Source organism: Macaca nemestrina, chromosome 10, assembly GCF_043159975.1.
Source record: "Macaca nemestrina isolate mMacNem1 chromosome 10, mMacNem.hap1, whole genome shotgun sequence".
Lineage (NCBI taxonomy): Eukaryota > Metazoa > Chordata > Mammalia > Primates > Cercopithecidae > Macaca > Macaca nemestrina.
The window spans coordinates 116762067-116780269 of record NC_092134.1 but is presented as its reverse complement, the minus strand read 5'-3'; the positions used below and the strand labels follow the sequence as shown (position 1 = coordinate 116780269).

At 40.6% G+C, this 18203-nt stretch overlaps 1 protein-coding gene across 6 annotated transcripts in view; it reads right to left on the bottom strand.

Annotated features, from left to right (window-relative positions):
• LOC105492133 (KRAS proto-oncogene, GTPase) overlaps positions 1–17965 on the bottom strand; it is a 48185-nt gene extending 30220 nt beyond the window's left edge. For 2 of the 6 annotated variants that reach the window (XM_071072043.1, XM_011759085.3), the window contains exons 1-2: positions 17131–17309; positions 11623–11745 (exon numbers count right to left, since the gene is read on the bottom strand). In XM_071072043.1, the coding sequence (XP_070928144.1) occupies positions 11623–11733 (111 nt within the window). In that variant the 5' untranslated portion in view covers positions 11734–11745; positions 17131–17309. Of the gene's footprint in view, positions 1–11622; positions 11746–17130 lie in introns of those variants that run through there. The other 4 variants (XM_071072044.1, XM_071072045.1, XM_071072042.1 and 1 more) reach the window with 3 other exon arrangements.
• Positions 17966–18203: the final 238 nt, after the last annotated feature.

Here is an 18203-nt window from a genome sequence, read left to right as displayed (position 1 = left end):
CTGAAAGGTTATTTAAATCCATTATAGAATGATGTGTTCCACACTTTTAGTTTATAAGCCATCAAAGACTGTTGTAGACTGTCAGAATTGTAACAGGGAAGAAACAGGCAATTTAAGGTATGTAAACAGAGGTTGATGAGTTCATTCCCACCTACCCACATCAGTCTCCCTTGTATCATAGAAACACTTACTGAAAATCTAGGTGTCACATTCTGTGTCACACATTATATAGTTTCTGACCTCAAGCAACTAAGGTGAGTGGAAGAGACATGAACATAAATAAATAATTAAAATAAAATGAATGTAACACCATATGCAAGACAAAGTACAATGGTGGCACACAGGAGAGATCAACTTGTATGAATTAAGACGGGAGGGGAGGGACATTCCAAGCAGAAAGGAGCAAAGAGAATGTAAAATACATAGAACAACATGTTGAGGACACAGAACCAAGGAGCTCCATATAACTTTAGCTTAGAACAGCAGTCCCCAACTTTTCTGGCACCAGGGACCGGTTTCGTGGAAGACAATTTTTCCATGGACAAAGTCAGGGTGTTTTCGGGATGAAACTGTCTCGCCTTAGACTATCAGGCATTAGATTCTCTAACAAGTATGCAACCTAGTTCCTTGCACGGGCAGTTCACAACAGGGTTCACGCTCCTATGAGACTCTAATGCCACCAATCTGACAGGAGCCAAGGCAAGTAATGCTCACCCCTCCTTCCGGCTGTGCAGCCCAGTTCCTCACAGGCCACAGGTGGGTACCAGTCCGCAGCCTGCGGTTTGGGGATCCCTGGCTTAGAGGCCTTAGAATAAGCACCAAGAAGTGAAACTGGACAATCAAGCAGAGGCCAGTTTATGGAGGATCACGCGTATCATATTAAGGAGTTTTACACTTTATCCCATACAAAATCACTAAAAGGTTTTTAAAATAGGAAGGGAGATCAGATTCACTATTAGCATTTTTATGACAAATTATAGAAAGGGACAAAATTTTTTGGCCCTTCCCAGACACTGCCTCATCGTACCCACTCAGATGCACCAGTAGCAGCCAAAGGCACCACCTCTGCAGGGATTAAGCCTCAGCGACAACGGGCCCCTCCTCTGAGATTCCAGTTCTGATAACCCCCAAATCTTCCCAGCACTCCCTGAATCTTAGGAGTAGTGGCCATTCTTGATGTTACTGTGTTACTTCAGTGTTTTTTTGCCTTTCAGTCTTCCAACACGTAATTAGTTCTCCATGCTGAAATATCTAGTGTGGTTTCTGCTTTCTGGACTAGACTTTTGACTTCTATAAATGTTAAAAATGGGAGGAAATAGAGAGAAGAAGGGGGGAGAGAAGGAGGAGAGCAGAGACTGGGAGATGATCTAGGAATTATTACAAGAAATGACAAAACTTGAACTAAGGCAGCAACAGCAGTATGGATCGAGGAGATTAAATAGATTGGAGAAATACTCAGGTAAAATTGTTGGTAGGAATGTAAGTAGTACAATCACTGTGGAAAACAACTTGGCAGTTCCTCAGAAAGTCAAAGACAGAGCTACCATATAACCCACCAATTCCACCTTAAGATATATACCCGAGAGAACGGAAAATATACGGTCACACAAAGACGTGTACATAAATGTTTATAGTGGCATTATTCAAAATAGCCAAAAAGAGGAAATCACTCAAATGCCCATCAAATGAACAGATAAACAAAATAAGGTATATCCATATAACAGTATTATTCAACCAGAGAAAGGAATGATCAAAAAGCAAAAACATAGATGAAACCTGAAAACATCATCCTATGTGGAGGAAGCCAGACACAAAAGGCCACGTACTGTATGATTCTCTTTAAATGAAATAATCAGAGTAGGCAAACTCACAGAGACAGAAAAATTAGTGGTTTTTAGAGGCTGGTGGGAGAAGGGATTGGGTAGTGACTGCTAATGGATGTGGGACTTCTTTTGGGGTGATTGTAACGTTCTGGAATTAGTAGTAATGACTGCACAACCCGTGTGAATATACTAAAAACCACATACACTTGAAAAGGGTGAATTGTATGCTATGTGAATACATTTCAATTTTTAAAAAATAACAGAGTTTACTGACAGGGGATGAGTACAAAGGAGAGAGCGAAGTTGAAAAGATGAGTGATACTGGGCATGTTGAATTCCCTATACTCATGGGTTGTCCTGGTGGGTATGACCTGCAGGCAGCTTGATATACATACGTGTCTGGTGCTCAGGACAGAAGTCCAGGCTAGAGACAGACTTGGGAGTCTTCAATCTATGGACAGCCAAAGAACTTCACTTATTTGTGCTATGGGCTTGGGCAAACTACTTTATCTCACATCTTCTCTAAGCTATTGCTCCTTCAGCTGTGAAAGTAGGTAAAAAATTGCATAAAGGATTTTATACATACATTAGTATTAAACACCATGAAAATCTCTTTATAAAATGGAAAGTGCTATAAAAAGTTAACTGCATTATTTTATATACTACACGCAGACACAAAAAGTAGGGGCATGCCACTGGCTACTGGGAACTGCTTAGAAACAGTATCTTGTCCTTACAAAATCATTGGGCATCTATAGTTAAAATAATTTTGCAGGCCGGGCGCGGTGGCTCAAGCCTGTAATCCCAGTACTTTGGGAGGCCGAGATGGGTGGATCATGAGGTCAGGAGATTGAGATCATCCTGGCTAACATGGTGAAACCCCGTCTCTACTAAAAAATACAAAAAACTAGCCAGGCGAGGTGGTGGGCGCCTGTAGTCCCAGCTATTCGGGAGGCTGAGGCAGGAGAATGGCGTAAACCCGGGAGGTGGAGCTTGCAGTGAGCTGTGATCCGGCCACTGCACTCCAGCCTGGGTGACAGAGCGAGACTCCATCTCAAAATAATAATAATAATAATAATAATAATAATAATAATAATAATTTTGCAAAACTGGTCACCATATTTCAAAATAAATATTATGGAGCTGGACAAATCAAAGGGAAGGAGAGCTAAAACTGAAGGTTATGAAGGATTTCTGTTTTGATTAGGGAGTGAAGATGTTAAAGAGCTCATTTTCATGGCAGAATTTTCAATTAAAAACTAAGACATTCACTAAAAATAAGGATAAAGAAAACAAAGACTTCTTTACCAAATGCTGGATACTTAAAATTATAAGAATGGTGAACATTAGTTTAGCACTAGAGAGAATTAAATGTGTACTACTCCCAAGAGAAAAAACTAGTTCAAAAATCTGAATGATCTCAAGGAAAATTTATATGACAAACTTTGAAAATAAGCATATAATGAGCATACATATGTAACCTGTTGAAATCACGTGGCATTCCCCCACAAGTGATCACTTGAAGTCTAGGTAAGAATGAGAGGCTGGAATGACCATGGATCCAATCTTAATAATTACAGCTGCCAATATAATGTTCATATTTTATATTATATACCTCTCAGATATTATTTATTTAGCCTTAATAGCAATTTCCTTAATCCAAGACTACGTGTGAATTATCTAATTTATTGAGGCTTGAAAAAGAAGCATGAAATAATCTAATGGTATCTGAAACTTTTCTCTCTCCAAAATGAGTATTTACTTTTCCCCCAGCTCCAACAGTATAAGCTTATGTTAAAAAACTAAAACACTACAAAAAATGAGGGAGTAATTTTGTTTTTAGATGAAATCATTCTCAACACAAGGTGCTGTGACCCAGCTTCACTTACATAATGGACATTCTTGAACGTCAGTGTATTTAAATCTACCTAATCTTTCCAACAACTATGTTACTTATATGTACAAAGATACCATAATTTATTCACCCATTCTCTATTGGTAGACATGAAGATTATTTCCATTTTTTTAAAATCATGAACAACACTGCAATAAACATTCTTATATACATTTTAAACATTTACGCAATTAAATCCTTGGATAAATTCCAAGAAGCTGAATTATCTGGTCAAAGGACATGTAGTTTACATTTTGAAACATATCTCTAGACTGATTCAGTCTGAGGGTCTATACTCCCAGCACAGTGCAAGGCGCACATTTCTCCTTACCCTTCCTAGCAGTTATCATTTTAACCTTAGCCAATATGAAAGTACAGAAATGTTATTTATTGTTTGAATTTGTATCATATTCATGAAGTGTCTTTTTATATGTTTATGTTATTTATTTTATTTCTTTTTTTGGTAGATAAGCTATTTATATCTTTAGTACCCCCATCCCTTTTTTCTATTTGTGTGTTTGTTTTTTTCTAATTCATATATAAGACAGCTTCCTGTTACATGAACCAAATGGTTTTTCTAGGTTTTCATTTGTCTTCTATCTTTGTTAAAGATAACTTAATTTTTATGCGGCCAGATAGCTTAATTTTTGCCCAAATGTTTGCCTTAATGGTTTAAGAATACTCTGATAATGAGAAAAGATTCTCACTTTTCTCAAGGGAGAAAAATACTTAATCCAAATTCCACAAATAAGGAAACCTAAAGTTAAGTCACTCAATCTATGTTACTTAGATAATACTACAAGATCCATAATTTAAGAACGACATTATCATTTTTATTTCACAAGTGTATAATTTAGCAGTAAAATTTACACAAGGAGAAACAGGGTAGATCCATGGTTCTCACTGTGGGAGAAAGAAGGTGAAGAACAGTTAACTCTTGATTTCTTAAAAACATGCATTTCTGAGCTCTGTGCCTTGAAAAGGGTCTAGAAGCAGTGACACCCCATTGTCACTATATAAACACATTATATAAATGCACCTAAGACCCAGATCTTGATTTCTAAACACCATTCCCCACTAAAAGGAACTAGGGATCCTTAGACAAATGGCTGAATCCAGGGTGGGGACAGGAAAAGAACAAGGTGAACCTGGAATACACAGTGCCAGAAAGCATGAAGAAACTAAAAAACTGAAGGGGACATGTTAAAAGCATACAGAAGCCAGCTTAAAAGGGATTCCATTGGCCATATCAAAACAAATTTGAGCAACAAAATCAGTAATTACAATAACAGACTTCAACACATTAAATTAAAGAATTCATGAATCCATACTGATACAAATAAAACAAACCAAACAAATAAATAAGGGAAGAGAAGAGAAAAGAGAGAGCCCTTTTTAATGGCAGATGCCAATTAATTAATCAAGAAGTGATGACAGAGTTAGAAGATTACCATTTTGCAACCATTAAGGTAGTAATAATGAGTGGATGCTAAATCCTACTGGATGCAAATATATTGGACAACAGGGCATTTACAGTCTCCAAGTATCTCCCCACAGAGTACTTATTAATTATAAAGCAATTAAAGGCAACTTTGCAGAGAGAAATCTGATAGATATCACCTTAACCAAAAAATCAATGTTACCAATAATGAGACAAACCACCATGACGTGCCTCCTGTTGTGATACAAGGCGGAGGACACGACATCACTATGGAGCATTCCTGCCCAAATTGTTTAACCTAAATCTGATCATGAGGAAACCATCAGACAAACTTAAACTAGAGGACATTCTACAAAACAATTGACCTGAGTTCTTTGTAAAGTATCATTGTCATAAAAGACAAAAGCTGAGAAATGGTTCTAGATTAAAACAGACGGAGACAAGACAACTAATTTTTGATCCTGAATCAGAAAAAAAATAAGTAACTGCTAAAAGGACATTCTTAGAACAACTCACAAAATTTTAATACAGACCATATATGAGACAAAGTATTGTATAACAATGTTGAATTTCCTAAACTTCATCATTATGTTATAGCTATACAAGAAAATACTGTAGTTATACAAGGAAATATTCCTGTTGTTGGAATAAGGTCAGCCAACTTTTTCTCTAAAGGTAAAAAGTCTATAAAGATCTAAAGATAGTAAATATTTCAGGCTTTTGGTCATTTTGGCTGCAACTACTCAACTGTGCCACTGCAGTGTGAAAGCAGCCATACACAGTATGTAAACACACATGCATGGCTGTGCTCCAACAAAATCATATAAAAAAAGACAGCAGGAGGGCAGGAGTGGTTGCTCATGCCTGTAATCTGGCACTCTGGGAGGCCAAGGCGGGAGGATCATGAGGTCAGGAGTTCGAGACCAGCCTGGCCAACACAGTGAAACCCCATCTCTACTAAAAATACAAAAATTGGCCAGGCATGGTGGTGGGCACCTATAGTCCCAGCTACTTGGGAGGCTGAGGCAGGGGAATTGCTTGAACCCAGGAGTCAGAGGTTGCAGTGAGCCGAGACTGCGCCACTACACTCCAGCCTGGGTGACACAGTGAGGCTCTGTCTCAAAAAAAAAAAAAAAAAAAAAAAAAGACAGCAGGTAGGATTTGGCCAGCAAGCAGCCCATAGTTTGCAGACCCCTGTCTTAGAAGTTATACCAAGTTTAGTGGTGAAGGGTCACAACACGTGCAATTTAATCTTAAATAGTTCAGCAAAAATAAAGAATATACATTCACATAAGTGTATACCTATATACACAGATGAATAGATCTGTGAAAGCATAGAGAAAGCAACTATGGCAAAATGTTAGTGAATCTAGTTTAAGAGTAACAGCTATTCGCTGTACTATTTTTTTACTACTTTTCTATAGGTTTGAAATTTTTTCAAAATAAAACATTGAAAAAAAGTATCTAAGGTAGTTACTGTGTCCCTCCTTAATTCTTTCAAATATTTTATTTTCACTATTTCTGCTTTTTTTTTTTTTTGGGAGATGGGGTCTTGCTCTGTTGCCCAGGCTGGAGTGCAGTGGCGTGATCTCGGCTCACTGCAGCCTCCACCTCCCGGGTTCCAACCATTCTCCTGTTTCAGTCTCCTGGGTAGCTGGGATTACAGGCATGCGCCACCACACCCAACTACTTTTTGTATTTTTAGTAGAGACAGGGTTTCACCACATTGGCCAGGGTAGTCTCGAACTCCTGACCTCGTGATCTGCCCGCCTCAGCCTCCCAAAGTGCTAAGATTACAGGCATGAGCCACCACACCTGGCTTATTTCTACTAATTTATATGGTAAGATCCCAATAATTTAACTCTTCCATAACGTACACATTATGAAATAATAATGGTTAACAGACGCAAGAAATGTAATATTCTTAAGTATAAAGCCTCTAAATTAAGTCATACATAATTAGCATGATTGCCTAGAAACATTGCTCTTCAAAATAAAGTTGGCCATCCATATCCACGGGTACCCCATCTATGAATTCAACCAAGATATCTGAGGATAGAAGATATCTGAGGAAAAAAATTCATGAAGTTCCCAAAAGTAAAACTTGAATTTGCCATGTACTGACTACTATGTTGAACCCACACAAATGAACTAATGTGAGGCATTGTAATAGGTATTATAAGAAATCTAGAGATACCTAAAACTAATAAGCGCCATGAAGGCAGGAATCTGGTCTGTCTTAGGCCTCAGTGTATGCCTAATCCATAAGAAGACTGCATGGTACTAAGTGGCAGTGAAGAACATTTCTGGGATTAAGGAATTAGCTGTATTGTTAAAACCAGAATCTTAGGAGATTCCAAACCATAAAATCATTTTTTCCTTTCACTTATTTCCATTACCCACTTCCATTTGTATGTTTATAAAGCTTTGGATTTATAAAAACCCAAGGTATAAAAAACCATGACCAGTAAAGTTTTATATTCAGGTCTAAATAAATACTTATTCTTAATTTGACCTAAATATAGTACCTAACTAATACACACGGTAATGTTTATATTAATATTAGCAGAAAGTACAACTGATACTTTAAGTTTTTTAAAATCAATCATATAAAATAAGACTTTTAAATAAAACAGATATATTTATAAATTGATGACACCCATAGTTTAAATAGGGAAACTACCCAAACTTAGGATTTCATTGTTACTTGTTATAAAGCAAAGAATTTGACCAGTAGAGGGCACTCACAAAAGTGGGGAGAGCTTCACAGCCTTGAAGAGAAGTGACATAAAATTGCTGTGTGTGTCTGATTTTAAAAACAGAATGTTTTAATAGAACACTGGAGTAAGCTAACATATTATTAATTTACAAAAGGTAAAGTTTAAATCTTTGTTATGCTTGAAAATCTGACATAAACCTTATGTCAGGGACATGAATTTGACAATTTAAAGGATGTTTAAAGCTACAGTTTAACATAGCAAGGTTTGGACCTTAACACTATTGAGGTTTGGGGTCAGATAACTCTGTTGTGGGGGCTTTCCTGTGCACTGCAGGAAGTTTAATACTAGGTTGGTGCAAAGGTAATTGCAGCTTTGCCATTAAAAGTAATAGCATCTACTCAATACATGCCAGTAGCAGCCCTCTCTCCCCAAGTTGTGGCAACCAAAAATGTCTCCAGATGTTGCCAAATGTCCTCTGGAGGGCAGTCACCCAACCATCCCTCACTGATGACTACAGATATATGTATAAACTCAAAAGAATAACAGCTTACAAATCACATAAGGCTTTTCTTATACCACTCTTCAGTGTCAGTTTAATTTTACAAATTTTCTCCCTATAATCTACATACTTCATTCGTAGGTAAAATGAATTCTATAATGAACATGGAAAAACAAAAGAAACTGAAAACTGATAAACCTTGGTAAATAAATACTCTACAGCTCAGAACACTAAAGATGAAACAAACCAATCCAATTATTAATCTGGTGTTCCTTACTGAATAGGAAACTGTTCCATCAAAGCAGCGCATAATACTTGAATTGAATTATAAGCGCCACAATAAAAGCATGCAGATGTCAAACAATTAGAGCCTGGGAAAAAATACATCTTGCTATATTTATTCTCACTAGCATTTATATACAGTAGATACTTAATATATACTTGGTAAGTGATCAACTAATCATTCTGATCTCTGTAACTACCTACATTTTTTTAAAATGAGATTCTTCCTGTTCCACCCAATTTTACCTTAGAAAAAAAATTTCAGGGTTTTCATAGTAAGACAGCCTCAAATACAAACGTACTCCATCTATGTGTCATGCCTGAATGATTTTACATCATATCTCTGCCACTAAGTTGCCATTAGATAGTAAGCTAAGTTCAAATTTTGATATATTGACAAATCTGAATTAGTCTCCATAAGTAAATATTTTCTTAACTTGAAAAACAGCTGATTCTCAGTTTTAAAAAGTTACACAAGAGTATAGTGGAAATTTAACTTAGTCTCAGAGAATTTAAATTCAAATCCCACCACTCATTAGCTACGTATCCTTAGGTGAGTTACCACCTCTCAGATACATTATTGAAAGAAACAATAGCCACCCTCCTCACTACCTCTTAGTGTAAATTTTGCAAAACCTAAGTCACCAAAAAATATAGTATTATTTGATTTAAATTTTTAAAAAATGTATTTCCATCTTAAATGTAGAAAAACTGCTAATAATTCCAAAATGTGCAGTCATATCCTTTCTAATTTTCTCTCTGACCCACACTGATTGGTGAATACCAATCAAAACCTACAATGGCAGTGAAATCCCCATATCCTCCTAAATTTTTAACTTTTTACGATAACATGGAGTCAGCATTTCCATTCAGCCAACTATTAAACTACTAAGTTCTCTTGCCTCTCCTACAGTTTACACCAAGAATTTAATGTAATACGTCAGTTCCCTCAGAGACTCACTGTAACTTGGGAGATAACAGATAATCTCAGATACCTTTTCCCAGGTGACTAAACTACGTCAGGGACCGTCAGTTTCAAAGTTCACAGGTAATCAATGCTTCCCACAGTCAAGTCTTCTGGTTTGGCAGAAATCATAATCAGAGTTATAGGTTTAAGTTTATAAACTTTTTCAACCTTCCCCACAAATAAAGTCTTAACTGTTAGCTTTGTTTCTTCAAGATTTATATTGCATTTTAACAATCGTTAGCAAAAGGTGTCCTAACCCACTTTATCATATTCATGACGTCATGCTATATATACACTCATATAGCATTCATGACCTCTGATTGGAAACAAAGTGTAATGGAATTTCTCAGATTTTCAGGAAAGACGGACAGCATTTCCAGTAAAACTACCTTCCAAAATCCCAGGAAAACTTTCATGCATAAAGTGAATTCTATTAAAACTTCCTTTTACACCTGATTTAAATAGTAGAGTCTGCCAAGTAACCCTGAATTTGCAATACAGATTGAAATGGGTGCACTATTCAAACCTCCTCAAAGAAACAAACAAAACTGTAGTATACATTGAATTAACTTGACAAAAGTAAATATACAGAGACTACTGCATAGGCAGTCTACTTCAATTAGACTGTTCCCCTTTACTGTTGTAAATTCTCAGAATTGGAAGCCAAATAAAGTTGTTTCTATGTTTAAATCAAATCTTTGCAAATAGGCATTATTTCTTCACTTTTTTATAGTACCAAAAATAAGTGACATTTCCCTATGATTAGTTATCTAATCAATTCTCCAGGTTCTAAACTGCGTACACATCTTCCCAAGGCCACCAATGCCCTCAGAACTTGCCCCAGTGCAAAGTGTTTCTTCAAGACATTACACAGTACAGTACCTTAATAGGGCACTTTGACCTGTTCTAGATTTCACAGCTTGGGACTTCAAGAAAGTTCTCAGAAATTTTTCAGAGCCAATTTTTTTAAACTAGTACATCAGATGTAGAATAAATGCTAAAGGATTAGGACTGCTTAATCAAGGGTAAAGAAGCCTCAGAAATAATCTTACAATATAGGGCTATTTCAAAGACAAGGTGATATGCTTATTTTCCATCTCCACTGATGTTAAATTTAACATGAAGATTCAAATTACGTGTGAAATATGCTAATAAGTATGTTCTGAAAATGGGTTAACAAGGACAGTTGGGGAATGTCCCCTCCTGCAGGTCTCTGAGATTAAATAAATCCTCATCTGCTTGGGATGGAAGGGAATTCTACTACCTGACCTCTCAAGGTCTCTTACAGGTCTTTACTTATTCTGCTGCTGGCCTTTACTTTGGTTACTTTTCATTAAACTAAAAAAAGCTGAAAATAATCCTCAAAACATAATAATTTAAATTTAGTCAAGGAATTTTTTTTTTAATTCTAGCATTTCCTTGAGTAAATTTAAAAATGACAACAAAGCAAACGTAAAGTTGGTAATAGCATCTTTATATAAATCACACCTTAGGCAAAGAATTCATTTTTTAAAATTTATCAGGTAGTCGTAGGTTCTCTAATGTTGAGAAGAAGATAGGAAAATACTGCTAATGAAGTTTAAAAAAATCAACCATCAAACAATTACATTTCACTAGTACAATTAAATCTAACCTTTACATATGATGTCATAATACCAAGAAACCCATAAAAATAAAAGTTACATTAAAAAGATTGCCTTTCAGGTACAGATAGGATACAAATTTCTACCCTCTCACAAAACGCTGAAATATACTTCCAAGCAAAATGCACAGAGAGTGAACATCATGGACCCTGACATACTCCCAAGGAAAGGAAAGCTCTCATATTAATGGTTACATATAACTTGAAACCCAAGGTACATTTCAGAAAACTTAAAGTAACTTTCAGTATAATTATCTTGTAATAAGTACTCATGAAAATGGTCAGAGAAACGTTTATTTGTACCAAAGAATGGTCCTGCACCAGTAATACGCATAATATTAAAACAAGATTTACCTCTATTGTTGGATCATATTCGTCCACAAAATGATTCTGAATTAGCTGTATCGTCAAGGCACTCTTGCCTACGCCACCAGCTCCAACTACCACAAGTTTATATTCAGTCATTTTTCAGCAGGCCTTATAATAAAAATAATGAAAATGTGACTAAATTAGAACATGTCACACATGAGGTTAATACACTATCAAATACTCCATCAGTACCTTTTAATACAAACTCACCTTTATATGAAAAGTTATTTCAAAATACCTTACAAAATTCAATCATGAAAATTCCAGTTGACTACAGATGTGTATTATAATGAACTGTACTTCATTTACAAACTCCTCCATCAACGTTTAATAAAAATACCTAACTGCTGCATAGATAGTTCTTTTATCTTTAAATTCAAGTTGTTGTATCTAAACAGCCACACTGCTGTTCTGCAGCGGCTAAAGACTCTCAAAGGATCATGACTTCACTCATGCAAGTGTCTAGAACAGTCCTCTACACCCTGTAGACACACCCTCACAAAAGTTGCTGACAGCTATCTCCACTCCTATTGTTAGTTCTCCAAGTGAACCCCCACCTCTAAGAGTTAGAAGTCACTATGCAACAGCTACAGAAAAACTTTTAAAGCATCATGGCAGTAACTCTCTTGGATAAGTATTAACAGTAAGAATCAGGTGAGGGTTGGGAGAATGAGTATCAAAGTTGGATTGTGTCATGGGGAAATAAAAATTTAAACACTAAGGCAGAAGAACAATATTTGATGACATTTTAATGTGTGAAATATCTCTGGGGAAAAAAGAAGTCGGAGGTTGCAGTGAGCTGAGATCGCACCACTGCACTCCATTCTGGTGACAGAGCAAGACTCCGTCTCAAAAAAAAAAAAAAAAAAAAATCTCTGGGGAAAATAAAGGTAAAAACTAAGAGAACTCCAAATTAACTATTCAGTCCAGGTGATGTGATCATCAATCACAATACATAATCCTGTATCACTGCTGCACACAAAAAGATAAAGATTAGAAAGCCAGGTGCAGTGGCTCATGCCTGTAATCCCAGCACTTTCGGAGGCCACGGAGGGGGGATCACCTGAGGCCAGGAGTTCAACACCAGCCTGGCCAATATGGTGAAACCCCATCTCTACCAAAAATACAAAAATTAGTCAGGCGTGGTGGCGCTCTCCTGTAGTCCCAGCTACTCAGGAGGCTGAGGAAGGAGAATCGCTTGAACCCGGGAGGCGGAGGTTGCAGTTAGCTGAGATGGAGCCACTGCACTCCAGACTGGGTGACAGAGTAAGACTCTGCCTCAAAACAAACAAACAAAAAGATTAGAGATAAACACTGTTTTTAGTAAAACAGTTGTTAAGAGATGCAAGTGAATATGTCTCAGTAATCCACATGACTGTTACTATTTGCTTTTCCTACACTGTCTCCCCACAGGTGCATGAATACTGACAACTTGTATAACAAGCACCACACAGAAAATAAAACATAGTTTCTAGTCAGTTGTTTCAAATTTTTTGAAATAATATGAATGTTTAATTTCATCTCCTTTCCCTCATGTAACACATAATTACAAATAAGGAGAGAAATGCAGGAAAAAACGGGAGTAAATGCACAATTATTTATTATGGATGAGTAGCTCCATATAATGAATGTGCATGTATTGTAGATAAACACTAAATAGGCCGGGCGTGGCGGCTCACGCCTGTAATCCCAGTACTTTGGGAGGCTGAGGTGGGTGGATCACAAAGTCAGGAGATCAAGACCATCCTGGCTAACACAGTGAAATGCCGTCTCTACTAAAAACACAAAAAAATCAGCCAGGCGTGGTGGCGGGCGCCTGTAGTCTCAGCTACTCGGGAGGTTGAGGCAGGAGAACGGTGTGAACTCAGGAGGCAGAGCTTGCAGTGAGCCAAGATCACGCCACTGCACTCCAGCCTGGGCGACACAGCAAGACTCCGTCTCAAAAAAAGAAAAAAAAAAAAAACCACTAAATATACACCGTATCCTATTTACTGAAAACCAAAAATAATAATTTGGTTTTCCAAATGATAACATACTAACCTTACTCCTAAGCCCTGCCTCAAAAAGCACCACAGGCTAGAAAAATTGTGTCACACACAGTCACAGTATAGTTCCCCGCCTTACTCTGTTCTACCTAGACTTACTGGCTGCTTGTCTAGGTTCAGTTAACAACCACTACAAACATATATCTTATCCTATTTGCCTCCATGCTTTATTTCAAATGTAGGCCAAAGCAATTAGGAATGGATGAGGAGAATTACACTAAAATGTATCCTCTAGCTCTCTGCCTATCCCAACCTCCCCCCAACCAGTTTGCATAGCCTAAAACAGTTCTCAAAAGGTGGTCTAGGAACCCCTCAGGTTACTAAGACTTTTCTGGTATGCAAGAGGTCAAAACTGTTTTCATAGTAACATTAAGATGTCCTTTACCCTTTTCACTCCCATTCATTCACAAGTTTTCCAGATGTGTGATCATAATAGATTGAATGCAGATGCAGATATAAGAATCCATGTCTTCTATTAAGCCACATCATTAAAGAGATTTACCAAAGTGTGAAACGACACCACTCTTCCAAGTTTTGGTTTTGTTTTGGAAAATAGTTATTTTTCATAAAATATTTTATTCATGTTACTAAGTAATGGGCTTATTATTTCTATTTTTAAATGAATTAATACATTTTTAAAAAATTGTTTTAATTTCCAATATGATAAATATTAATAAACCCCACACAAATCAAAGGTTTTTTTAATTCTCAATTTTTTTTTCTTTATAACAAGGTCTCACTACGTTGAGCACGCTGGTCTCCAACTCCTGGCCTCAAGCGATCCTCTTGCCTCAGGGATTACAAGCAAGAGCCAATTTGCCTGGCCCCTTCAATAATTAATTTCTAGGAGTGTAGGCCCGGTATGGCGGCTCATGCCTGTAATCCCAACACTTTGGCAGGTTTAGGCGGGCGGATCACCTGAGGTCAGGAGGCCGAGACCAGCCTGGCCAACATGGTGAAATCCCGTATCTAAAAACACAAAAATCAGCCCGGTGACGGGAGCCTGTAATCCCGGCTACACGGGAGGCTGAGGCGGGAGAATCGCTTGAGCCTGGGAGTCGGAGGTGGTAGTGAGCCGAGATAGCGCCACTGCATTCTGGCCTGGGTGACAGAGTGAGACTCACTCTCTCAAAAAAAAGAAAGAGCCTAGAGGGGTCCTTAAGGCCAAAAAGTTTACCAGCCTAGTAAATACTGTGGACAGACACTGGATTAGAGTTTGTGTATATGTACGAATTCACAGCCACATATATCTTCTGGTTTACTTGTTTATGCGGTGGTTGTTTCCAGAAAAAAAAAAAAAATTCTTTGAATGAGATTTTTAAAACCAAGTCACATTTAAATCCACTAGAGAGAACTGGGCTCCAAAGTAGTCTTATCAAATGAAGATCATGGGCTGGGAGGAGCTCCCTTACTCACAGTTAGAAAAGCTAATAAGGAGTGGACTGGACTCAAATCCAACAATTTTGTTATGGAAGAAAATTCATTTTTATTTGTCATAAAACGGAATTACCATCCACCATCTCTTAAAAGCAAGTACACTGTGTATGGCTACAGTCTCAAAGTAAACTAATGTTAGCAACCATATTTGATATCTGTAGTCTATCACATGTAGGAGTCAGCATTTTGGACCTTAGTCACTTCAGTGACACCAGTTATATGGTTAATTCTGAGCTGATAATTACAAATAGACCTTTCCCCTTTATCACTTAGTTTTTAAATGCTATTATAAACATAACGTATATATTGTATAACAATTAGAAAACCTTTCTGTTTTGATAGAGCTCAAGATTTAAGAAGGCTTAGACTTCAGCTAGAAGATGCATAAGGCACTTTGGGAGGCCGAGGTGGGCGGATCACGAGGTCAGGAGTTCGAGACCAGCCTGGACAATATGGTGACACCCCTGTCTCTATGAAAAATACAAAAAATTAGCCGGGCATGGTGGCAGACACCTATAAACCCAGTTATTCGGGAGGCTGAAGCAGGAGGATTGCTTGAACCCAGGAGGCGAAGGTGGCAGTGAGCCGAGACGGCGCCACTGCACTCCAGCCTGGGCAACAGAGCAGATGGAGACCATCCTGGCCAACATGGTGAAACCCCTTCTCAACTAAAAATACAAAAATTAGTTGGGCACGGTGGCGGGCGCCTGTAGTCCCAGCTACTCAGGAGGCTGAGGCAGGAGAATCGCTTGAACCCTGGAGGCAGAGGTTTCAGTGAGCCGAGACCACGCCATTGCACTCCAGCCTGGGCGACAGAGCGAGGCTCCATCTCAAAAAAATAAAAAATAAAAAAGGAGATGCACATGTTTAAGTCTATTTCAGGCGGTTAGCTGGTGGATTGCTACAATTCCTCTGTAAGTTTAAAAAATCATGTAAAAAAAAATCACGTTAAGTGCTGTTTTGGAGTACTGTAATAACTCGTGAGATGTAGAACACATCTGCAAAATGAGGATATTATAGACGAAATAAGGGATGAGAGTAATACATAAGAAATAAGGGGAAGGACAAGAACAGGTAAATTAAACTTCAAGTACTATTTTTGCTATTGCTGTCTACACTCAACTAGCAAGAAAAAAGCCTTGCTTCTGCTCTGCGGGTTTTCTTCGGGGTTTAACTTGACCAAGCAAAACAGACCTTCTGGGATTAACTTTTTCCTTTTCACTGTAGGTCACAGGTTCTACGTGTAGGGTGTTGGCCACCTGTTCTTCCACCATCTCTACCTCCACCTCCTCCTTTGTGGCCACAGCAATGTCACAGCCCATACATGGGGGAGGGGAGCAGTCAGGAACTCGGAGGCAGATGCATTTTTTTCCAAACACAATAACCTCCAACAGTGGTCTCTAAGCACTTTCCTACGCTCTTCCAAAACGTGACCTCGCCTCTTACTCACACATCCCCTACACACGGAAAAGGACCACTATCCCGTCCATCCTGCGCTCGAGGGAGAAGTTTATACCTTCGTCCTAGAGATGCCAAATGCAGCAGGGAAGGCTGGACCGAGGCAGCCGAGTGCTGGGAAGGGAGGCAAGAGGTGCGGGAGCGGGGAGAGGGGGAGGGGAGGCCGGGGCGCAGCGGGAGTAACCTCCACCGCACCCCACCGCCCCGAGGGGCAGCCGGCCCGGCCCGAGTTTCTCCCCAGCAGCCTCCAGCCGCGGCTCTCGGGGAGGAGGAAGGAAGGGGTTCCCCGTCCAGGAAGCAGCACAAGCGGCGACCGCCTCCAGCCTCACCCTCCTCAGCCCCGCACCGCCCATTCCTCACTCCCCGCGCCGCCGCGTCCGCGCGCCTCCCCTTGCAGAGCCCCCTCACCCCGCCCGCCCCGGCCCCGCGCCCGCGCCCCCCGCCCGCCCCTCCCGGGACCCCTAATTCATTCACTCGCCGCCGGCCCCGCCCGGCGCCGGCAAAGAGGGTCGGGACCCGGGCAGGGGCCCAGGAGGGGTGGTCCGCCTCGTACCTCTCTCCCGCACCTGGGAGCCGCTGAGCCTCTGGCCCCGCCGCCGCCTTCAGTGCCTGCGCCGCGCTCGCTCCCAGTCCGAAATGGCGGGGGCCGGGAGTACTGGCCGAGCCGCCGCCACCGTCGCCGCCGCCACTGCCGCCGCCGCTGCTGCCTCCGCCGCCGCGGCCGCCGCCTAGGAAAATCGAGCTCCGAGCACACCGATGAGTTCGGGGCCGGGCGGCCGCAGAGGGCAGAGCTATCGATGCGTTCCGCGCTCGATTCCTCTTCAGACGGGCGTACGAGAGGGAGCGGCTGAGGGCGGTGTGGGAAGAGGGAAGAGGGGGAGGCCGCGAGCGCCGGCGGGGAGAAGGAGGGGGCCGGGCCGGGCCCGCGGGGGAGGAGCGGGGGCCGGGCCGGCGGAGGAAGGGGTGGCTGGGGCGGTCTAGGGTGGGGAGCCGGGCCGGCTGGAGAGCGGGTCTGGGCGGCGCCTTGGCGGGAGGAGGGACTGCCGGACCCACGCGGCGGCCCGCCCCCTGCCTCGCCGCAAGGCGGACCCCGCAGCCGCGGATTCTGACCCTGAGCGGGACCCGACCGCGGAGGGCTGTGCGGACGCCACCGGGGAGACGCCGCGAGCGGCCACGCCACGAGCGGCCCGGCTGACCGGTCTCCACAGAGAAGCTGCGAAGAGCGCCCCGCCGCCCTCGGGGTCGGCCTATACTGGCGCGCATCCATTTACTATCATTGACTGCATGTAAATAAACAAGCAGTCACCAAAAGTGGGAGGCGACTTCGGGTACTTAGGGAGACCCGGCGGACGATTTCCCACACCAGGGCTTTCCGATCGCCGCCCCGATTATTATCAGCCTCAGCACTCGGGCTGCGAATTTAGCCCCAGGCCCAAACAAACGCGACAGACCCTTTCAGCGCTAATCTCGGGTAGGAGGTTTGTGATATTTTGCTATCTTTCTTGATATTTTGAACCCATCACAAGGTCTCTAAACAGGGACTTCGCATATACCCATGGCCCCTGAAATCACAAACAAAAGACAACTGTTGTTAAGTAGAGGTGCCCTCGCTAGTTTAGACCTGAG